Genomic DNA, 24,335 nt, shown 5'->3' with positions numbered 1-24,335 from the left:
TCCACGGGCAGGAATATCTCTTACTAGATCAGGTTTCTCAAGATGGGAAGCAAGAGATCTTGAAGCAGCCTACAGTGCTGTGCTGCACTTCTACACATTGACCACAGCTTCCTGCAGGAATCTGAGGCTAATCTGCAGCTGATGGGGAGCCTGAAGACCAGGCTCTGTAACAGTCAGCCTTGGGCTTGAGGTGGTCCAACCCACCTGCCATGAAGCAGCAGGGCTGGGGCTGCTCTGCAAGGGATGACAGTGGGAGATCACATCACAGGACAGCCACCTCACCGACCAGGACACAGTACCCAAGCAGGGCAGTCTGGTGACAGTAGCAGCTGTTGACAGTCACAGTGATCACCAGAAACGTGAGATGGCAGGTCAGGTCCAAGTGGAATCCATGAAATTCAGGGAATAGAAGCTGCAGGATATAGGACCAGGTACATGCCTGCCAGCAACACAGCTCAGGAACGGACTGGAGGCCAAGGCTGGAGCAGAAAAGGAGCTACCCCTGCAGCCATGCTGGTGAGCGTACACCGATGTGTCTCTTAGGCTCCAGGTTAACTCCAGTGCAACTGAGAGAGGAGAATGTAACACAGACTAACCAAGCACAGGAACTGGCCCCAACCACCTTGTACCTTCTAACTGGAACATAAAACCCAGGCCAAATGTGTCTTGAGAGTGTTAATCTGACCACAGATTGATTTCACTGTCTCTTCTGGTCCTTCAGTCATCCATTCCTATGCCCATGACGAAAAAGTTGCACAAAGATTTAGGAAAACTCTTAAGGGTGGGAAAGGAGCAGAAATGCAGGAAATCAGGCCTGTGAAACCACCTGCTCTCACTCCATAACGAATAAGAATTGAGTATTCCAACTTCCTGATTAAAGGCAAGGACAACCTTTGTGGATTTTTGTTTGTTTTATTTCAAATAAAAGCCTTGTAAGTATACTGTGACCTGGGTTTTGATCCTAAGCAACAGCAAGAATGGTCTCTCTCTTGTGAAGTGCTAATGTGGAAATGCCTGAAATTATTTTGAATAGAAATTGCAGAATTCAGATATAAATTGTATTTCCTACCACATTACAAACTGCACTTTATAGGTAACACTGGATTTCAAAGCATGAAGAATTTGTAGCTACTCAATCTATTTTCACCCTTAAAATTTAACTGTATGGATTATGTGTGTTATAACCAAACAGAACAACTAACTAATAAAGATGCACCAAAAGAGAGGTAGATGAACAAAAAATATATGCCTTGCCCCAGACCAGCTTGAAAAAAAAAAAAATCACATTACTGTCATATGTGCACTCACTGCATTAGGAGAACATGAAGTTACCACTGAATTAAGCAAATTAAAATGTCTTTTTTGCCTGGTCCAGATTAAGACCTTTATAAAAAGTGTGCTATAATTTAGAATGAAATGTTAAATATAGGGAATATTATTTCAGTATCTACAAACCAGAAATTCCCAAAGTAAAATTGGATCTTCAAGCACTGCCGGTAATGAAGAAACATAGATTTCACCACTAACATTTTTGTCTGAGGTAGGCTGATATCCTTGGTGTTATTCTAGTCTCACTTCCTCCTGCTCACACACCTCTATGCTTTTTTGACACCCAGTGGGACTACACGATGCAACTGGACAAGCACAGTGAAAGGCCACTCATTTTAAAACCGTACCATTCATATGCCTAACAGCACCGTGTTTTTTAAATATGCACTTGGTTGGACTGTACAATTCCCTCCATACTTCAGCTGAGATAGCTCCTTTGCTTAAAAATTACTGATGACCATTTTAAATACCTAAAGCTGTGCGTGTCTTATCTGGACAAATCCACATCTTGTAAATTGAATCAGCCATACCATACAGTATTAAAGAAAAACATGCAGAAATTTTCCTAGTAAGTTACAGTCATTTAACTTTTTTCCAAGGCACAGTACACAAAAGAAGTCCTGCAATGGCAGAGCAGTCTACCACATGAAAATTTTAACCTTCTAATGACACAGTGGGAAACGTTTTGCTTCTTCTTTGTGCCAAGTGACATAAGGCAGCACAAGAAGCAAAACAAGGACATTCAGATATCCCTGGTTCTTCATCAGTCACAATGAATACTGGTCCCCTACACAAATGAGAGACACAGTGTTGGAAAATATAGGAACATAATTTTATTCTGTTAATCTGCGTATGTATTGGTACAGCTGTTCTGAGAAAGCTTCTGAAGAAAATTTTTCCTTAACTCTCACTCTCCCAGCTGCTCCCATTGTGTCCTTTAAGAGAGGATCTCGCACAATTTTTTCCATGGCGTCAGCGAATTGGGTTGGCAGAGGATCACACAAAAATCCTGTAACATTATGCAAGATTGATTCTAAAGGACCACCTGAATTAACTGCTATAACTGGACATCTCATATACATTGCCTCCAAAGGGACAATGCCAAAATGTTCATTGCTTGGTGTATAAAGCACACATACAGAGTTACTAAAAAGAGAGATTTTCTGTTCATCTGAGAATGATCTCAGAAAAGTCACATGGTCATTAACACTAAGTTTGGCTGCAAGTCTCCTCAGCTCTTCATAGTGCTCCACGTTCTCCAGAACTCGTTTATCATAACCACCTGCCATAACCAGGTGAACTTCATCCCACTCATGAGAATCAAGCCTCCCTCGAAGTTCGTGCAAAGCTTCGAGAGCCAATGCTAGATTCTTTTTCCTCTCATACCTATTAATGGAAAGAAACAAGAACTTTTTCTTTTTCGGTATCAGGTCAGCTATGTCTGCAGGAACAATTTCTTCAAAGCTACTGATGTTGAGCGATGGGTAGAGGACATCTGGGTTTATATGAGATAGGGACTTAAACGTGTCTTTGAACACGCTGGCAGTAAACTCGCTGTTCACAACGATACAGTCTGCCATGCCAGTCGTGTACTCTTCCAGCCAGTCAAGTGGCCATCTGTAGAGGCGCTTTAGGAAAGATTCTCTCTTGGTCAGAAGTTGATCAGGAAAGTGACAGTAAAACAAAACCTTCTTACGGGTTCTGGCCAGTCTAAGTACAGGAATGCAGGCAGACACCTAGTGCAACCGGAGAGAGGGGACAATAGGAGAGGTTAATTATTTGTGACAGTGCCACCAGTGTGTACGTGTGATTTCAAACCCATGCTCTGGGACTGAGTGCTTTGCAAGCCAAGTGCCTTCTCCCTTCTCCCCTCCACAAGCACATCAAGTTGTACACCCTCATCCAGGACCCCTTGTTGTGGCCCTATAATTTCTCCCTGAATAAAGCACCCTACTCCCCACCTAAGCCCCATCATGCCCCAAGACTTCTCCAACCACCTCCTCCTGCCACTACCACGGGTGCTGGGAGCAAAGCCCAAGGGGCAGTGGAATCCTTTCCCTCCAGCTGCTCCAGAATGTAAGAGAGAAATTGCAAAACTGATGTGGAATACATCAAGATTATTGTAATTCAGGATATTCTCTATATACTTTCAAGCCTAATCAGCAAGAAAGGACACCCAATCAGAGGACCAGGCAGCAGCTAGCATTCCTTAGTCAACAACATCCTGGAACTAACAAGCCTTAAGGACACAGTAAATCAAGATGTTGATTTGTGTCTATGTACACACTGCTAACTTCGCAAAATACTCCAGGTCCATGTATCGTATAGCTAAACTGTGTTCATTATAACACTAGAAAACACACCTACAGGTCAGAAATACCCCTGCTCAGGTGAAGACTGTTTCCCTGAGCACGTGTAGAAGTGAACTGGGTTATGCAACTTGTATAGAATGACAGAATCAATTAGGTTGGAAAAGATCTCTGAGATCATTGAGTCCAAACGATAACTCACCACTACCCTGTCAACTAGACCATGGCATAAAGTGCCATGTCCAGTCCTTAAATATATCCAGGCATGGTAACTCCATCACCTCCTTGGGCAGTCCATTCCAATGTATAAACACTCTCTCTAAAGAAATTCTTCCTAATGTCCAAGCTGAATCTCCCCCGGTGCAGCTTAAGACTATGTTCTCTTGTCCTGTCACTAGCTGTCAGGAAGACCAACCCCCCCACCTGCTAGAACATCCTTTCACGCAGATGTAGAGGGTGATAAGGTGACTCCAAGCCTCCTTTTCTCCCAGCTAAACACCCCAGCTCCCCCAGCTGCTCCTCCTAAGATTTGTGCTCCAGATCCTCCCCCAGCTTCACTGCCCTTCTCTGGAAATTATTAACCAATCACAACATAATGAGAGACTGCACTTGGAAAGTTACTAACTCTGAATTTCTGTGTATAAAAAATGGTACAGAAAGCCTGATGGGGTGTCCTTGATTTGTCGAACACCAAGGAGCAGCCAGGCTTGCACAGCTCTGAAATGAACAACTGATGTTTCTCTCTTGAGTGTATCATTATTGGCTTGTTGCACTCCACATAATGAATCAGATTTTGTGGGGATTTGATACTCCAGGGCTCTGGAGCATCTATCTTATGAGAGACTGCAGGAACTGGGCCAGTTTAGTTTAGGGAAGAGAAGACTGGAAGGGGATCTATTAATTCATATAAATATCTCTAAGGTGGGTGTCAAGGGGATGGTGCCAGACTCTTTTCAGCAGTGCCCACTGACAGGATGAGGAGCAGTGGCCATAAACGAGAACACAAGAACTTCTACATCAACATGAAGAACTTCTTTACACTGAGTGACAGAGCACAGGAAAAGACTGCCCAGGGAGGTCGTGGAGTCTCCCTCTCTGGAGACATCCCAAACCCACCTGGACGCGTTCCTGCGTCACTTGCTCTAGGTGACCTTGCTTTGGCAGGGGATTTGGAGTAGATGATCACCAGAGGCCCCTTCCAACCCTAAGAATTCTGTGATTCAGTGAAAAGCAGCCCACAGCCTCCCCGCCTCCCGTCGGGCCAGCGGCAGCAGCGGCGCTCCTGCTCCCACGTCCATGTCCGTCCCCGCACCTGGTCGCACACGAAGGCGTCGAAGGTCTCGCCGCTGAGCAGCAGCACGTAGAGCGCCACGAAGGCCATGCGCAGGGCCGCGCACAGGGCGTGCCCGCGGCCGCACAGGCTGCGCGGGAGCCACCCGCCCGCCCGCCGCACCGCCAGCCCGCGCGTCTCCGCGAAGCACCGCCCGGGGTCGTAGTGCGCCGTCCAGATCTGCACCCGGCAGCCCCGCGCCCGCAGCGCCAGCGCCGCGTCCACCACCAGCCGCTCCGCGCCGCCCAGGCCCAGGTCCGGGTGCAGGAACAGCACGGACGGACCCCCTCCTCCCGCCTCCTCCTCCTCCTCCATGACGGCTGCCGCGGGGACGGGGGCGCATGCGCAGCCCGGCAGCCCCGGCGGGACACGTCAGCCTCCCTTCCCTTCCTGCCGGGCCTTCCCGCCCGCCCCGCCCGCCGGGCGGCCCCGGCGCTGCCCGACGCGTCGTTCCCCGCGGTCCCGCGCCGGCCCGGCCGCTGCGCAAGGAGGGGGCGCGACTGAGGTGTCACGGGCGACAGCGGTCTCGGAAAGCGGCCGCCGAGCGAGGGGTGTAGCGACAAGGGGCTGGTGTTGCTCAGGCATTATCCTGGGAAGCCGCATGGTCCCGGGATGCGCGTCGCGGGGGCGGAGCCTGATGCGGGCAGGGACGTGGCCGAAGCGGCTGTAGCGGAGCGTGTGTGAAACCACGCCGAGCTCCAGCCAGCGCCGCCGTCATGGTGAGGGGCTGCCCGGGGCGGGGGGCGGCTGAGGCGGCCCTTCCCTGCCGGCAGTGCCCGCCGTCTCTCACCCCCTCCCGCTTCTCTCCTCTCTCCGCAGCCCGGGCCCAACCCCAGCGCCACCAGCGTCGGCTCCTCCGGCCGCTCCCCTAGCAAGGCTGTGGCTCCCCGCGCCGCGGGATCCACCGTCCGGCAGAGGTGGGTGCCCGCCGTGGCTCCCTAGTGGGGGCAGCTCTTGCCTCCGTCGTGCCTTCTGCTTGCCGGGCTGCCCGGGCCGCCCGGGCCGATGCCTTCTGCTGACGTGGCAGCACAGACTGATGCGAGTCCAGAGGAGGGCAACGGAGCTGGGGAAGGGTCTGGAGCACGAGTGCTATGAGGAGCGGCTGAGGGAAATGGGGGTGTTTAGCCTGGAGAAGAGGAGGCTCAGGGATAAACCTTTTCACTCTCTACAACTACCTGAAAGGAGAGTGTACCCAGGTGAGAGGGTCATTCTCTTCTCCCAGGCAACTAGTGACAGGATAGGAGAGCACAAGTCTTAAGCTGTGCCAGGGGATGTTTAGTTTGGACATCAGGAAGAATTTCTTCACAGAAGGGGCAATTAGACATTGAAATGGACTGCCCAGTGAGGTGGTGGAGTCACCGTCTCTGGAGGTGTTTAAGGGAAGACTGTATGTGGCACTTTGTGCCATGGTCTGGTTGACGTGGTGTTGGGTCACAGGTTGGACTCGGGTCTTTTTCCAACGTAATTGATTCTGTGAAGTGTATTGTTTCTGCCGAGTCTCTTGGGCTGTTTGGTCCTAGAAGCTAATGGAGTACTAACATGTTGTTCGGTCTTTGTTTCCTTCTGTTGTCTATTAAAGGAAAAATGCCAGCTGCGGGACAAGGAGTGCAGGCCGTGCCACGTCCACAGGGACTGGTGGGATGTGGCGGTTCTACACTGAGGACTCTCCAGGGCTCAAAGTGTAAGTTGGATTAATGGGTAGTGGCAGGCTTGGGAGCTGTAGAGTTCCCTTGCTTATGTAGTCTTGTAGTCTTTGAATTAATAATAAATTCTCAGTGTTCTGGTGTGCATGGGAAAACTTGCTGGGTTGATGGCTAGGATGACATATTTAATCTGTAACCCCAGAGAAGTAGCTTTTAATGTTACAATGGTTTTTAAAAGGTAGGTGCAAGTTATATTTTGTAATTGCCAAAGCTTACCCTAAGTGGTCTTGGAAGACTGTGAGCATCACTTTGAAGTTGAGAAACATCACTTGCCTCAGTGAATTTAGGCATCTATGGTCATGCTTTCATTCTCTTTTAAGTAAAAATTTTGGGGTTTGTTTTACAGTAGCTGTGTTGTGACCCTGTGCACCCCTTGAAAATACAATATAACTGATATACCATATGCTTGCATAATCTCTGGTGTTTTTATTAAAAAGCTGCAGATAAATTACTTTAGCTGAACTTGCCTGCCAAATAGCATGCCAGTACCTTGTCTATCTCCGTTTTTACAAGATGAATATTCTAAGATTATGGTCAAATACCTAGTAATATCCCTTAAACTATAAAGAGAGCCTAAGTTTTTACTTTTTTGACCAGTTTGAGTCATTTGGATGACTTTCCCAAACAAACTTTGCAGCCCAATATTTGGGTAACAAAGGTGTATTTCAGCTGATGAGTGCCTCCTAAGTTATATCCCAAGAAGGAATTCGTGCTTATTGTAGAATTACAGTTCGTGACCTCTTGTTCTTACTGGGTTGAAAAGTCTTGAGGTGCTCAGGGCTGACCCTGTTGCTTGGGGTTTTTTCTCAAATCTATTAATATTTTCTTTTGAAGTTCTTTAAGAGGGCTGCTGCTGGCTGCAGAAACAGAACACTTGGGGAAGGGCTGGTTATATGCTGCTTAGTGATTGTTCCATGAGTAATCCTTCCTTTGAAGTTGTCTTATGTGTTTTCATTTTCATATGTGCTTGACACTTCAAAAAACAAAATGTATCCAGCAAACCACTAAAGTAGTGCAGTTCAGCCTTGCTTACTGCATTCTGAGTGCGGAAAGGAGACAAGGCAAAAAAAAAGACAATAAGCAGCAATAGTGTTCTAGAGCAAATCTGTGCAGATAGGCAGGGCAACTGTTTTCTCTGTTGTTTGGTCTACTAAAGTTCAATTAAAAAATTCAGTTAAGCCAAACAATAAGAACCAGAAGGGCGTTAGGATTTTTTTTTAATAGACTTGTGATACAAGCTTTAACAATTTTGCTAGGTTTCCTTGTGAATCCTTTGATTTCACTTTTGGTGCTGAATGGCCATTTAGTTCTTATCTTCAGTGCAAGCAGATCAGTAAAGAGATTTTCCCATCTATTTATGTTGCAACACAGTGGTTCCCAATTTTAAGGTTTGGAACACTGGGAGTGTTTTTTTGAAGCTACTTTGGGTAACTGTATGCTCAGGCTTTTAATGGAAGAATCAAATCTGTAAAAGTGAGTTGCTTTTACGAATCACTCCATAATATATATAACATTTTCTGAGCCATGGGTTGGTAGCAACTTTCTTGCTTACAGCTTTCCATGTATTTTTCTAAATTTTTTTTTTCTATATCAACCAATTGTTATTATCTTTGTCGTGTTTAGTAGACTTTAAAGTGAGAATGGGTTATTGAGGGTTTGTGATTGCCTTGGTGAAGTGCTTCAGCTGAAACTGTTTTTAGAAGTGGTTGTGATCACTACTGCATAAAGCAATGTGAAAGCTTAGCCTGGTAGTGGTGGTGGGTGGGCTTTTTTGGCGTTTTTTCATATTGTTTAAAATGCAAGCTCTTAAAATTGCTATGAAAAATACATAAAACCGCCTGAAGACAGGCTAATTCATACTGGCTACAATGAGGGGAATTCTGCTCCAGATAAAAAAGTTTTTGTATTTTTATGTTGTGTAGAATTATGTTGATGCATTGGGTATTTTGTATCTGTATTCAACATCCAAAATAATAAATATGTTGAATAGGCAAGTTGGTTCCCCTCAAGAAAGTTCCTTTATTTGCATTACAAGATGCTTCAAGATGTGTATGCCTTTAAAAACAACTATTAGCAAAAGGGAATTGTGGGGGATTTGGTTGAGAGTGGGATATGATATTTTTTCTCTTTAAAGCTTGGAGATTACATGCTTTGAAAAGAAAACTAAACCAAACTTTTCCTCTTTTTGGGTCACTTGGTAGCTGTGGTTCCTGTATCTTGTCTTGAGCTTTCCTGCTTAAAGAGCTATAGGCAGCATTTCTTGTGGGTAGAAAGTCAGTCAAATTGGGCTTGTGCCCAATGTGCAGCCTTATGACAGACATTCTGAGAATGCACAGTACCAAATCTTTAGAGGTGTCTGAATCCATTTATTTTTTTGTGGTGGGCTGAGCAGATGCAGGTGTGTGGAGGAGAATCGCAGGGTTTCAACAGGTTTTCTTTGGGACTGGGGCAAATGAGATATGTGTGTCAGAATTGGAGAGCTGATTATTCTCTAGGGGTTCAATGTCATCTGCATGTTTAAAAAACACACTGAATATACAGTCAGTCCCCACTGTTTATTTCCATGTAGTTCTGTTCTGATTATTGGTGCTCCTTTGTTCCTGAATGTCTTTGGCAGAGCGCAGCTTACCTATTCCTACTGCTAAAGGCTCAAATGAATTAAGTAGTAATTCAGATACAGTGTGAGGACTTTCTGCACCTAATATAATTATGATTTATACTATGTAGCATATAAACTTACATGCATAAATATATAAAAATAAATATAAATTATAAAGGAAATATATATATATATTTATATGTATAAATATATATAAAATGCTGGGGTTTGAGAATTGCATTCTATTGCTCAGTGAAAGATAGCCCTTGAAGGGGTTGCTTACGTAGTCACCATGTATGTGGACTTTGTTTATTTTGTTATTGGCTTATTTGCTAAATGCTTTATGTCTGTGTTCAGGGTTCTCCATACCAAAATAAGTATAATAGATAATAATTGAGGTTTAAAACTCAATGTAAGATTACAGTTGTGAACATTTGAAGTATGTGGATCATGATCTTGTAGAAAAATACGACAGTAAACTCTTTGAATCCCTTTTCAGTTTCCTTTTTTTTACTTTGTATTCAGGTAGCATTTACATGCTTATAATCAGTACCCTGGAGGGTAACACAGGCTGGATAACAGATTTCCCAATAGCATGTTGAAAATCAGAAATGAGATTGTTGTATGAAGTGAGTGGTATGAAGGAGTGTTGAGTGTGTGTAGTCATGTAATTGTTGTATCTCAGAACAGCATGAAACAGCTGATTGAAGCTATCAACATGCACCCTAAGATTAATCTGGTTTTTTAAAACATCACTATACAATTTCTAAACAATCTATAAAAGTAACAAGGAAAAAAATACTAGTTTATTCATTTGAGGTAAAGATTTAATGATGGAGCTTTGCCACTTGGTGTATGTTTTTCAAGAAAGCAGAAGTCCTCTCACCCACTGCTGCCATTGTTTTCAAATGAAATAAAACCCCTAAAATAAAACAGCTAATGAGAATTTTATGCCAAAATTTTAGTAGCCGCTAGAGGACTCTGTTGGTTTTTGCATCGGACTGCATCTCTGCTCAGGTGGCTATCTGAGTTGTAAACACAGAGGATATTTTTCCAGAGACTGTGAAAACAGTGATGCATAATAATGAACCATTAATGGCTTTTTAAACAAGTGAGGTTTTTGTTACTCTCTTGTGCTTTTTAATGTACATTTAGGGTGTGTAGAACTGTCTTTAAAAACAGTGGCAGCAGCAGCAGTTTTTGATAGAGATGGCTATCTCATTTCTATGGGCTTTAAGGTATTTCTGTGGGAAGGGGAGTTTTCTTGTATGATTTCTTATGAGCTGATAAGCTCACTTGGCTGATAATGACTGGCCTTTGGGCAAGACAGGCTTCTTTTTTATGTTAATGTATTTTCTCTTTATTTTTAGTGGACCTGTTCCAGTTTTGGTCATGAGTCTTCTTTTTATTGCTTCTGTGTTTATGCTGCACATCTGGGGCAAATACACTCGTTCCTAGACTCAGCTGCCAACTTAAAGCATACATCTTGGACCAAAACTATGGTGGATCCTGGTTGTTCTTGGAGAGAGACTGGGGAAGCTTCCTGTCACCTGTTGAAGTCCTGTCAACTTTGGCTATAATACCGAATTAATTTCTCAATTCGCTACTTGGGCAGCTTTAAAGCCTGTCATGGGTCATTTTATATTTGTATCTGTACACTTAGAATACAGGTATTGCAATAAAAGTTGTATGTGGAAATAGAAAGAGTCTTAACTGTATTTTTTCCTCTTCCAGCATACCACAGCTAACACATGATACTTGTGGTTTTCGTATATAATCATATTTCTGAGTAAACGCTATTTGACAGTTCAGACCAGATTCTCCCATCTCTACATTGCTATGTAATTTTATGCTAGAAGATCTTTTTTTTGTGGATGGAAGAGACAAAATCAGGTTCTCAAACATGAGAAGGTAACCAACGTCCTTGTTGAAATAAAACTGAGGTACTGGGGCTGACGTGGTTATATTCTTCTGTTAACTCCCAAAATATAGCTGTATTTATTTAATTTATTTCCTTAATGCAAGTTAAGCTTTACTCAGTGCTCATTATACATAAAAGATATATAAGTATGCTTGTTTTTTCAAACTGCACTTGAGGAACAACATGAACTGGTACCTAACTGATTTTAAAAAGAATAATTGCACAGCTGTCAAAGACATTTTTCACCCTCAGTCACATGGTGTGATTCTTGGGACTGTCCTGTGCAGGGCCCGGAGTTGGACTTCAGTGATCCTTGTGGGTCCCTTCCAACTTAGGATATTCTGTGATTTGATGACTGGAGGTCCAGACTCTTTCAAGGAGAATTAAATGGAATGGGAGGACTGGAAAAGCAATGACTACATTTTAAGTAACAGGACATGCAAATAGGCTGAGATACAGCTGAGATACATGCTTCAGATAATCACTCCAGTTCTGGATGTTCTTTATTTTCCTTTTGAACAGTCAGACAGCTTTCCCTTCTCTTTTTAAAGATATCTACATATCTGTGCATTAGCATTTCTCACTGCTAATATGGTCTTGAAGTTGAATAGAATTATTTTAGCCTGCTGTTCATATCAAGTCCTGGTTGAGTATCAGTTTATCTTGGGAAAACAATATTCTTGGTTATGCAGCCTTGATAGAAGTGCCAACTGCATGTTGTAGAAGCAGCCTCCCTTACCAGCTTCCTTAAAGCAGTTCTTAAATTAGCATTACTTCTGAAGAGACCAAACTGTTCAGAACAAAAACAATAAGCAATGTGGTCTTGGGGCTACAGAGATAATTGTTTTGAGCTGTGCTTATGCCGTAGTACCCAGTATAAATGTGGAGGGAAAGATAGAAGACTTGGAGCAGAAACTGAAAATTGTCTTAGAAAATGTAACAGTAGGAAGGTTATGTTTTCAGAGGTTTGGAAGTTGAGGAACAGGGAATTTTGGGGACTCAAAGGCAGTGGGGTATCAGAACACTAAATTGATGGAAACTGATACAAATAAATCATGTATCAAAGGGGAAAGGATCCATAAATCATTTACCTCTACGCATATGGAAGGAAAGTTAAACCACAAGGGAAAACAAAGTAAGTAGGGGGGTTAGCTCAGCACTTCAAAAGGCAGAGATAAGGATCTCTCCCTTAAATGCTTTGCTTAGCAAGAAAATAAAATCTGCACAGTCAGCGATTTCATCTTAAGGCAAGGAAATGCAGAGAAGACCAAATGCAGGTCAGTTGTTCTGCTGACCATGTGAACAGACTGTGCTAATTTGTGGTGCTCAAAGGAAAAGGAATGGAATACTCTAAAATAGTGTAAGGGTAAGGAATAAGGAATAACAGTAATATCTAAGTAGGTAACCTCTTCTCTACTGTTTTTTCTAATACACTGTTTGACTGTTTTCTAATACAGCAAGAAACAATTTTCTTTGAAACACTTCTGTTCCCTAAAAGCTGCTTTCCCACATCAAGTAATTCCATTTAAAGCCCTCCACATATTTTTTCTTTTTTGGTGTCCTGCTGTTTCTAAAGACCAGCATTGGTGATGACCTTGGAAAAGTGATGAGCGGAAGGCTTATTGCTGTACAGCCTTTTGATAAATTTTTAGTACATTTAAATACATATTAATACATTTAATTCAACTGAGTATAAAAGTGTTGACTATTTTGATAGGGCTGTCCTTGCTTAAATATTTTGTTTTCTAGAATGGCCTGTGTCATGGATTTTTGTATGCACTGTCAAAAGAGTCTAATGTCTCTAGTTTTGCACAAATTACTTCCTACCCTTTCTTGGCTTTATATTTTGTGTCAGCTTACCTCTGGTGATACTTTAGTTGGATTCAGCTAGCTGAAACATCCATAGTTTTATATTCGTTGTACTTCATTAAAACCCAGATACTCTATATTGTATGTTTTCAAGTTGGGCTTATTTTAATTATTAACATGGATGTGTTGGATATTCATGCTCATATGCTTAGTATTTCATGTACACGAGTTGTAGTGGAGTCTTGCAACTGATGTTTATCAAACTTCAGCTCCAGAGAGGTACAGGTAAAGAAATGCAGGTGGCAAAGACTTACCAGAATTCTGGCTAATAATGAATGTGAAATTCTGTTTGACCTGGGTGAATAAATTACAGCCATACTGATAAACAGTAGGTAATCTGTGATAGAGAAAGCTAGTCTTTCAGTAATAGGTAGAAAAGAAGAAAGGACAGTCATTTGAAAAGCTTTGTATCAGGTGACTATGAATTAGTAAGGCTTTGGATTTTTATGCCTACTGGTATGTGATTGGAATACAAGCTCGACTGAGCTGACTGTTGTAAATATCTTTACTTAAGTGCTGCAGAAGGCTCTTAAGTCCTCAAAGATCTTTACTTTGTCTCCTTAACAATAAAGATTCAAGATATCTGGAAGAACTTGTATTTCCATAGAAGAGATGATAAAGTACTAGAATCTTTTATCCTTGATTTAAAAAAAAAGTATTTACAACCTCAGACTCCATTATCCCTCAACTGAAGAAGGGGTTTATAAGGAGATGGTTCTGTTGCACATGAGTCCATCTGTGTCTTAAGGCTTCCCTCCCCCTCCCAGCAACAGGTCTGAGTATGTAAGCAGCTTCAGCCTAATTTGCCAGAGACCTAGAAGTTGAAAGACACCATTCTTGAGGGTTGGATGGACTAGGTAACTGGTGGTCAATGCTCCTTCTGCGCAAAAGCCTCGCTCGTGTTACCTAGGAAGAAAAGGGGGAGAGAGTCTTCTTCCTTTATGAAAGGAAAATTTTTGTCTTTGCTCTTGCACCTATTTGCACACTGTAGTCAATCACCCATGAGCTACTGATCTGTAGGTATGTGGGCTTTGTTAGTTCCAGTGTTTCAGAATTGCCTTTCACTTTTGCCATCTGTTTAGAAGCCAGATGTACTGCACAACACACACACACACACACATGCTCTTTCCATTGGTTTTTGTTTGGTTTTTTTCTGGAGAAAGAGATGACTTCAAAGTCTAACTTGTTACATACTTCCTGCTGTAGTAATAAGGCTGCATTGGCATCTTTGTATTAGCTGTTGATAGAGATGTGTTTCAGAGAAGGCTCTTTTCTAGACATGGCACTGGTAATATACTAAGAATATTAATGATTCTCAGCTTAAGATCTCTGAGGAGGACTCTTGCCTTTTGGCTCTTTTTTTTTTTTTTTTGAGGGGAAACTTGTACAGCATTTGTGATTTCTGCTTTGATTTCAGAAGTTGCTGAAAGGAAAGGCAGGCAAAGCAAGAGCAGGTGTGAAGTTACTGAGTATATCTCATCCCTGACATGTATTGTTATCTTCTCTTCTTCCTTCTGTGGTTTAGTTATCTCTTTTTCTCTGGAGGCCTCTGAAGATACTGAATTGTGCCATGTAGTAGGATAAGGCTCTGATGCAGAGATATGCAGGTAGTAACAATAACGAACAGAACAGACCCATTTTACTTAAGTCAAAAAATCCAAGTTCAGACGTGGATCACCACAGATTTGATACCACTATGGCACATTTGGCAGCAGGTTGCAAATAATTATCCTTGTTTCTTATTTTGAAGGATTTTTCACATGGCTTCCTTTCAGAATAGTATCAGCGACTTTTTGACCAAACAAAAATTGAGGAATTCTTTGAAGTTACACGTTTATTTCATAAAATAGAACTAAGCAAAGCTTCCCATGCACTGCTTCCTCCAAAGAGCTTCTTGTCTTAAAAAAGTGAAATTCCAGCTAGTTTAGTGTGATTTTTTTTTTTTTTTTTTGGTTCAAGCATTTATCACTGAGTAAATATACTGACCTGGTTTTCTTCTCAGATACTATAGAGAGATAGAAAGTGTGTTTACAAATGCTGCAGAGCTAAGACATTATCTCAGTGAAATGCTTCCAAAATCAGAACTAAATTTGTGGTTAGTATGCTGTGGTTTCAGAGGGGCTGCATTCCCAACATTGCTTAATTATCAAACACTATTCTGTAGACCTTCCAGTTTATTAGCTACTGTTTTGATTGTTTTCCTGGTAAGGTAATAGGAAAAGAACCTAAATTCCCAAGATCGGCTGGTAAGTAATATTACTCCTGTCTTACATAAATGCTCCATGCAGTTAGAGTGTGACATTTGTTGTAGTCAGTGAAGGAGAGCATATGTGTTCCTCACCTGAGGAAGACAGCTGTGAGGGAGAAAACGTAACTGCATGATACAACTGCACAGAAGTTTGTAAAGGACCAAACTATTGTAATTCAGTGTGAATCTGAACCTGATGCAGTTGTGGGGTTTGGTAGACGTCACTTTCTAATTTTGTTCCATTTTTGTTTCCATATTCCTTCCTTTACTTCAAAAAGTAAATGATGAATAAAATTAATTAAATGTAATATTAAATACCTTTTTAAAATTAATATGTTTAACTTTCTTTAATCTCAAAGCAATTAAAAAAATTCTTAATGATTTTTTTGTTTGATTGAAATTATAATGAAAAGTAATTGCAAATGCCAACATTTTCCATGAAATGGAAATTCAGATTGAAACCTGCACTTACCACTAGATAGCTACGACAGTGTGAAATAGTATTGGAAATATGGGTATATGTCATAGCAAAATGCACTTTGGTAGGAACTTGATGATGTAATCATCAAGGCTTGATCAGGTTGCTGAGGGCCTTGTGCAATTGCATTTTGAGAATCTCCCAAGGAAAGGGTTTCTCTGAGTACCCATCCCTGTGCTTAAGCACTCTCTGGTGAAGATACTGTTTGTTGTATCCAGTTAGAATTCCTTTGTTGGACCTTGCAGTGATTGCCTCTTGCTGTGCATTGCAGGGAGGGCTCTAGCTCCATCTACTCTCTAACCTTAGGTGAGGGCAGCAGCTTGTTTTACCCTCAGCCTCTTGAGCTAAACAAATATGGTTGTCTCTGTCCCTGTGTGTCATGTGCTCAAGCCTCCCATCATCTAAATATCCCTCTTCTAGATTCTCCAGTTTGTTAGTGTTTCTTTTGCACTGGGGGCACAAAACTCAGTTTTCCAAATGAGTGTGTAATAAAGGAGTATCTTTAGGAGAGCTTCGCTTGACATGCTTGTTGTGCATCTTGCTCCATGGTTAGCCCTCTGTCTTGGTGTGACTTTATGATGTGTATCCCCTATCATCATCATCATCATCACCATCATCATCACCATCATCATCATCTTTCACTGGGCAATCAGTTTTGGTTGTGTGATTTTTTCTCATGGTAGGAGCAACTGTCATTGGCAACAGCCACCTTCCTCTCTGCAAGGGTGTGCCACTGGTTCATGTCCAGTGTGTCCACTGTGACATTCTGTGCAGAGCTGCTCTCTGGAGAGTCAGGCCATGTCTCACTGCATGGAGTTCATCATCCAAGATACAGGACTTAACATTTGTCTGTCCTGTACTTCAGGAGGTTTTGGTTGGCTCATTTTTCCACACTGCTAGGGTCCCTGAAATTGCAGTGCTCTTCTCCATCAGCTACCACTTTGTGAAATTTGGTGTCCTCATAAACTTGCTGAAATGCAGATAATGAGACCAATTGCCTTCCTGCCAGCAGCACGACAGTGAGTTTGCATCACTGCAGGATTACTTTAGGCTTCTGTCCCTGTTTATGACCATCCTCAAAAAACCTGATATGTCTGGGCTTGAGTGTAAATCTGGCACTGAGATACTGAATTTCACATAAGGACAGGCTCCAGCCTCATGCATGGAGGATGCAAGTGAAAACTCAGACGTGCTTGAGAGTGCCTTCCCAAAATTCACTAGGCACTGTTCCCAGGCCTTCTGCTTATTCATTTCTCACTCACCACCTGTGCATTCAGATCTATCTGCTGGCTCATAAACTGATTTATATAAAGTTCTAACTTCTCAATAGCCTGCACCATTTCTGTTATGTGTAGATCTCACACAGACTATACTAGAAGATGCCTAGAACATGCACTAGGTGGCCAGAGCAACACATAAAAGTTAATTTCTGGTATGATTTCAGTTGAAAAGTGTGTTTTTCTGAATTTCCTCTTAGCATTCCGAGTGAATCCAGAAGAAGGAAGAAAACTTCCAAGTATATACTCACCCTGTATTCTTTCTCCCCTTGAACTGACTAATTCTGTGAAAGGAAAAGGGGCTCCAGGAATACAACTGTAACCATTCTTCCAGGCACTTCTTTGCCAGTAAAATGGATCTTTAAGATATTTTGCTAAAATATGTTAATGCCACTGCATACCTGTGTGATACCTGTGTGTCCAAGTGCTCCATTTGGTGGACAGCTTCTCTTCCTCTTGTCTCCACACAGATTCTTAGGTAACTTTACCAGTGATCCTGTTTCCCATCCCTCTTGTCTGCTCTCTGGCTTAAGAGCCTCTGGCAGGCTCATTGTTTGTTGGGATAAAAGTCCTGGTTCTTTCTCTTGGAACATTTGTGTGTCCAGAGTCTCAAGGCTGAGTGGTTTTCTCCTCATTCTCAAGACAGGAGGCTAAAAGCATTGAGGAAGAACTGTCTTCATATAATGCCAGGTAATTGCCAGTGCTGACCAGCCAGGTCCCGGGTAGTGGCTGAAGCGTGGATGTTTTCCAGGGAGTTTGGGTTAGAATGTTTACAACTGGCTTATCTTTGCCATATAGACATCAAAGCTGAGTGGGAGAAAATAATATCTATGTCTCAAAGTTCACTTTCCCTGCTCTTGCAGGCAATGCAGCATTAAAGCATTTTACAGACTAGTCAAACTCCACAATTTAAGATTTATGAACTTCCCATGTCTTCTCTGGGAAGGCACACTGGAATAAGTACAGGAGTTATCTACCTCCCTGTATAAAAAGGCACCTCTTGGTAGTGAAGTTGTAGGTGTAGTCATGCCAGGTTTAGTAAAATCTGTAGCTGATTCACAGGCAATGTAAATACGCCTGTACTTCAGGAAGATGGTGTTGGTGGAAGTCTGTGCCTTACCCCTACAATGCATGAGCATCAGGTAATGAAAAGATATCTTAAAAAGCCGCCTACTCACCATGTTGTGTAGAAAAGTGCTGTGAGACAGTTGTATTCATGCTCCAAAACCTGTTCCTCCACCATCTACTGTAAAACAGTGGCTTTCAGATAATGCTGAAGTTGGGAACAATACTGCTACTGATAATTCATGGATCAGATTGCAAGGAACTTTGTCATAAAAACTGGCATACATTCCAAACACAGCATCCTATCTTACTCTAAGTGTCTTTGTGAAGTACCCAACTGTGAAAAACCTGCAGAGGCAGATTAATGTGGGAGAGTGATGGCACCATGGGTTCTGGCATTCTAGTGTAACTCCATTGTGCTGTTGTAAACCAGCACATGCATGGAGTCAAAGCTGTACTTTAGCATACAAAGTCCCATTTTTTCACTGTACATTTAACACCATCACGTCCTGGATTTGAAAGTGTAACTGCAATGCCTAATTAGCACGCCCATGCTAAATATTTCCAGTACCTTCTGTGACAGAAGAGCTTTCATGCAGTGCTTCCCATCCTACATTTCCCTTCTCACCCTCATTTGATGCTGCTGGGTAAAACCCCTATAGCACTAAGAACCACTGCTACTTACTAGCTATTAGTAATAAGCTATACCACCATCATTTCATTATTCACCCAGTTTCCTGCCTTCAAACTTTGGCCAGACTAACCCCTCAAGTTCTTTTCTGTTTTAAGAAATCATAACACTTCTGCTCACCTCCTGATAACCTCCTGAAAAGTAGCAGTTGCTACTTTGTAGGAGGGCATCATTCGTGTGTTAATGGTGTGAGGTGGTTGGAACTAGACGTTTTTTAAGGTCCCTTCCAATCCCAGCCATTCTGCAGCTCTGTGATTCTATGTAGCTCAAGTTTGGATGTAGTTCACTGAAGAATTGACTTGGTCTTGGTCTTTGTTGGTCTTGCACAGGCAAGACCTTTTTCTTGCTGAGAAAGGCAGTAAACATAGGTCATGTTCTTTGTTGCTGTGTGTGATATAAAGCTGTTTACATCAAAGCAATGCCAGTGCTTTGCTCCAGCTTTCATTTCCACACTGCATCAGTGCCACTCCCAATTTCTTTGTGTATGTGCCCACCTTCATTCATTGCCAGAAAGCACTGCATGGATTTCTGCTGAGGGGATCTAGCGTCATCCTGCCTTTTCCAGGAAAAAAACAAATTTACATGAAAGCATTGAGTCGGTCCCACCTTATGACATTTGCTTCTAAAACTGATCTCTGTGCATTAGGGGGTGTGTTCTTTTGTCACATTAAAGAAGAAGAAATAATAGTGTTTGTCTCAGGCCAGACTTGCTGAGTTGGGCTGAACCTTGAATATATGTATTTTCTATGAGATGTATGCTGTCCTTGCATGGAAGTATTGTAGAAATGAAAGAATTTAATCTTCTTTTGTATAGCAATTCAGTGACACAGGTCAGGCTGGAATTCAGGATTTCTGGGGTCCTTAAGTTACAGATATTCCTCTATGTAATGCTGTGCTTGGCATAAAAGTATAAAGTCCATGTGAGTTAGCCTGTGCATGAGCTCTGAGCACGAGGAAATACCGGAGGATGGTGGCACAGTGTGTCAGTTTACTGCAGAGATTGGCTGTGTCCACCTCTCACCCTATGTGATCACCCTCAATATAGGAAAGACAGTGATAAATTGGGGCTTAATAACATCCTTCCTAGAGCTACACAGAGGTCGTAAAGAAGCTGAAGGCAGTCTTTTCATGGCAGTTCATGGCAGGAGGACAAGAAACAATGGGGTTAAGTTGAAACGAGATACATTGGATATAAGGAGATACCTTGTCACCATGAGGATGGTCTAGCTAAGGTTGCCCCTAGCAGTTACACAGTCTCCTTTCTCCACTGGATGTTTTCAAGATCTGATGGATAAAGCCCTGGGAAGCCTGGTCTGATCTCATGAGTGACCTACCTTTGAGGCTGTCGCGGGTTCGGTTTGTAACCGGGCAGAAACACCAATTTAGTGTAGTGGTTTGGTCCAAAATACTCATTACTGTTTATCTGCTGTGAGATAAGAATTAGGAGAAATGCAAAACAGGCACCAAACTTGAAAGAATATAAAGAAGTTTATTAACAGACCTAAAAGAAGAAAAAAAAATTATACCACCTTCAGAACTCTCCTCCTCCCCCCACCTTCCTCCCTTCTCCCACTGACAATGTGAAAAGACAACCCTTAAGATGTTCAGTCTGTTTACCACTTCCATAATAACCTTGTTCAGTCCATTTAGAAAGAGAAGTCTCTTCTTGCTCATGCTATGAAAACATTATCACAACAAGACAGCCGCCCACTTCCAAATATTGTTCAGTCCGTTTAGGAAGAGGAGTCTCTCTGCCTGCGTGTGAGTCCTTTCCCCCGACTTGCAGCTTTTCCCGCAACTGCTTTCGAGGGTCCACTCTTGAAGTTTTTTGGGGTACAATTTTAAGGTTGAGCCGTTCAGAAACAAAAACAGAGGCCCTTCTCCTTCCCTGGGAGCAAAGGGTCTTCATCATCTTCATCTTTAGGACTATCTCTGGGAGCATCTCTAGGAACTGAGGTTTTCTCCTTTCCCATCTGGAGCAAAAGTCCTCATCTGGTTCATCTCTAGGGACTGAGGTTTTCTCCTTTCCCGTTTGGAGCAAAAGTCCTCATCTGGTTCATCTCTCCCTGTCCAAACTTCTCATGAAATTACAGCTGCGTCAGCATCTGCCTATCTCAGCGCAGGTGCTTCTGCTCACGAGTTGAACACTCCACCCCCCATATCTTCATGAAATTACAACAGGATACTCTGATATATCATAGCTTCACAACAGAATTTCAGCTTTAAGCATCTCCTCTCTCTCTTCCCTCAGGTTTTCAGCTCTTCACAGCAATAAAAGGGTTACTCTCACCTCGGCCTTGCAGCTTTGCAGCTGGAATGTTGAATTTTTCTTATCGCAGTGGAGAGGGGGGGAGAGCCGAGCCGCTCCGGCTGCCCACGGCAAGGCAGTGGGGGGGGGTTCCATGGCTGGAACAGGTCCATGGCTTCAGGATGGCCGTGGCCCGGCCCGGCCTGGCCCAAGCAGGGCCTGGCTGGGCCCGCTGGCCCCCACACGGGGCCCGCAGCCACCTGTGCCAGCGCCGGAAACGAGAGAGAGCTTGGAGGGGGAGTTTGCCTATTCTTAAATGTGGATCAGAGAGGTGATCACAACTTTAAGTGGCTTAGAGAATTGTCCATATTCAAACTGGCCAGCTGATAGGTTCTATCAGTTCCCAGAGGAAACTGTAAGCACCCCTTAGCAAGGACGTCCCTTCCGGGACTATGCTTGCTAACCTATGACAGAGGTCTAGGTAATAGAGGGTTGCACTAGATGACCTTTCAAGGGGTCTTCCAACCTGAATTATCCTATGACTGTATGATTCTTGTGGAGCCTTTGTGACACTGACACGAATGTCTGCATCCTCTGGAACTTGTGATGTTTCTGCTGCTTTGCTGCACAGCAGGTGATGGGAAGAGCTGAAGGTAAAGCAGAACCTCAATAGAAGTTACTTCAGATTTTCAAAGGTCTTGGAGAGTTATGGAGAGAAAGAAGATTCTTAGTTTTATCTATTGGTTTATTCAGTCTTTGGAGCTTGATTTTTTGATACATTGAACCAAGTAGAGTTCCATGATATAAGGTAAAAAGTAATATAGTATATATTGCAAATAAATAAGTCCCATAAATAAGTCTGCAGGAATTATCAAAACTGTACATGCTACTCCATCTGCTGGGGAAATCAATAACAACTTCCAGTATTTAAGAGGTGGAGACATTCTTCAATCACAAAGGCAGGGTTTTTCCAATCTGTTTTGTATCGGTAGGCAAGTGTCTTTGCTTTTGTAATACTTACACTACACAGGATAGACAGGAAATCTTAAACTGTTTGGGGCAATTATGATTTTTGAAAAATTCTGCAGGTATAATTACTATTTTTTCTCCTGTTCCCTTTATTTTGAGAGGAGTCACTTAAATCAATGTGGTTGAGAGGTTGCAAATGAAACACACACCCCTTGGCCTCCTCTTTTCTATGCATTGTAGACTCAGAACATGAGAATGTTTGCTAAACTACCCGGAGCAGACCTCGGAAGTCAGTCTCTGTGGTCCAGGATTGCATTCTGTCTGTTTGTGAAGAGCTTAGCTCAGTGGTCCTTGATTAACCCCTCTCTAAACAACATTGTCCACTGAAATTTTCTTCACCAAATTTTGTAATGGCTCTGCATAGAGGTAGGTGAGAATGATGGTGTTGAAGGTGCCTGAAAACAACATGAAGCATGTTAGCATGAAATTACAATCTCATATCTTTGGAAGGTAATAGATGTAAAGGTCACACAGCCTCTTCATGAGCTATGAGACTCCACGTCTGATAGTAACTTCTCTCTTGAAATAAGAGAACCTCACAAGAAAAAAAGCCATGAAAGAGTAAGGGCTGAGCTAAGTATTATTATGTGGCTTTCACAGGTGTCTTTTTCTTTCATTACCTAATCAGTAACAACCACTTTTTTCAAAGTAACACACATTGAAATGGAGCTGGAGAGGTCCGAGACAGTGAGCTTCAGTCTAAATCTGCATTTATGTTTTGATATGCAAACAGAGACTGAGGATTATGTTTACTGTCCTGAAGACTCACATCTACTGTTTATTTCCATATTTTGAGCTAGAGAAAGAGCAGTAAGCACCTATCAGGAGTACAATCACTTCTTTCTGGTGAGAAGTAAGCTTTCATTTGGACCAGAGAGTGTTAAAGTGCTCTTCACAGCCATGAAGTCTTCAGTTGTGCTCCTTTTTTGCAATGAATAAAAATGTGTGTTTGTTTCCTGTATGAAGGCAAATTTGTAATTCAGACATTTGTCATGGAGACTGACTGATGAGTAATGAAGTCTAGTCCCTTCTAATCTAGTCTGAATGAATATTTGATCTCAAAGAGAGCATTTGCATCACAGTCCCTGTCGCTTCCCAGAGGTTCACTTGATCTGAAGACAGGAATTCTTGAGAGGTTTTTTTCAAGCTCAGAATTTGACTGGAGACTCCATCATAAAGCATGGGTTCAAGGAACAGCTGTAGCCTTGTAGCCAAGCAGATAAGGTGTTTCCATTTATTGTAAGAGGCCACAGGCTTTGTGCCAAGTTAACAGTGGAGACTTCTGACCCTGTTGGGCTTTGTATGGACTTGTCTTGACCTACTTGTAGATTTATTTTTAGCTTATTTACCTGTATTAATGATTGTCTAATGACCATGTAACTGTTAATTACTTCTTTTTAGCTTTTGATCACTTCGTACAACTGTGTGGTATAACACCTAATCTTACATATTTTTTGTAACTAGAAGATATTAATAACAAGCACTTATTCTCTGTAGAATGAACTGTGTATGACTGATCCTGGAATAAAGCACCTTGTGGGTTACAGGGACAGGATGATACTACAGGCCCCAGGGCTATGAAGAGCTTACCAGAGGTTCCTTGCAAGCAATTGAAGAAAAGCAGTCTTTAGAAATGGGTAAAACCAGTTAGGCATAACAAAAGAACTAATACTAAGTATCTGACACATGTAATACTATATGGAACAGTGTTACACATGTGTAACATAGAGTTGGAGAACAGTGAAGAAAGAGCAAGGTGCAGAGGGTGCTAGAAAACATGTAAAAAGGACTCCAAGCAGATTCCAAGTTGAGATGGAAGAAACCATCAGCATCATACTAGCAAAAGATTTGAACACTGGGAGCTCACTGTTCCTCTCCCCCTGCTCTGAGGCTGTCCTTGTTAAGACCCAGAGGTGCAGTGGAAAGGAAAGCACACCACCAAAAAATGGGTTGGTATATCCTGGGCATAGTGACCAAAAAATGGTAAGAGCTTTCAATTCTGGGTGAAGTTAGGAGTGGTGCCAGCAGAACTTGGACTTCCTACAGGCGGCAGACTTTGGCGTGTTTAGGAGATTGATTGCCAGAGTCCTGTGGGAGTCAGTCCTGAAGGCCTAGCCAACATGGGTTTATGAAAGGCAGGTCCTGCTTGACCAACCTGATGTCCTACGACAAAGTGACCAACTTAGTAGATGAGGGAAAGTCTCATCTATCTAGACTTCAGTAAAGCATTTGACACCAT

The 24,335-nt window shown here is 42.5% G+C and overlaps 2 protein-coding genes across 2 annotated transcripts; one reads left to right on the top strand and one right to left on the bottom strand.

Moving 5' to 3' along the window:
• Positions 1 to 2,143: 2,143 nt before the first annotated feature.
• On the bottom strand, positions 2,144 to 5,358 carry ALG2 (ALG2 alpha-1,3/1,6-mannosyltransferase). The gene is made up of 2 exons (XM_032120291.1): positions 4,951 to 5,358; positions 2,144 to 3,065 (listed from the first exon to the last, which is right to left on the bottom strand). The coding sequence occupies exons 1-2, from the start codon at positions 5,281 to 5,283 to the stop codon at positions 2,163 to 2,165; spliced, it is 1,236 nt and encodes a 411-aa protein (XP_031976182.1). The 5' UTR covers positions 5,284 to 5,358; the 3' UTR covers positions 2,144 to 2,162.
• Positions 5,359 to 5,519: 161 nt separating this feature from the next.
• Positions 5,520 to 10,976, top strand: SEC61B (SEC61 translocon subunit beta). The gene is made up of 4 exons (XM_032120298.1): positions 5,520 to 5,687; positions 5,788 to 5,885; positions 6,548 to 6,649; positions 10,641 to 10,976. Exons 1-4 carry the CDS (start codon positions 5,685 to 5,687, stop codon positions 10,726 to 10,728), a joined length of 291 nt encoding a protein of 96 aa, XP_031976189.1. The 5' UTR covers positions 5,520 to 5,684; the 3' UTR covers positions 10,729 to 10,976.
• Positions 10,977 to 24,335: the final 13,359 nt, after the last annotated feature.

The sequence above is a fragment of the Corvus moneduloides genome, chromosome 1 (assembly GCF_009650955.1).
Source record: "Corvus moneduloides isolate bCorMon1 chromosome 1, bCorMon1.pri, whole genome shotgun sequence".
NCBI lineage: Eukaryota > Metazoa > Chordata > Aves > Passeriformes > Corvidae > Corvus > Corvus moneduloides.
This window is presented reverse-complemented; position numbering and strand designations above follow the sequence as displayed.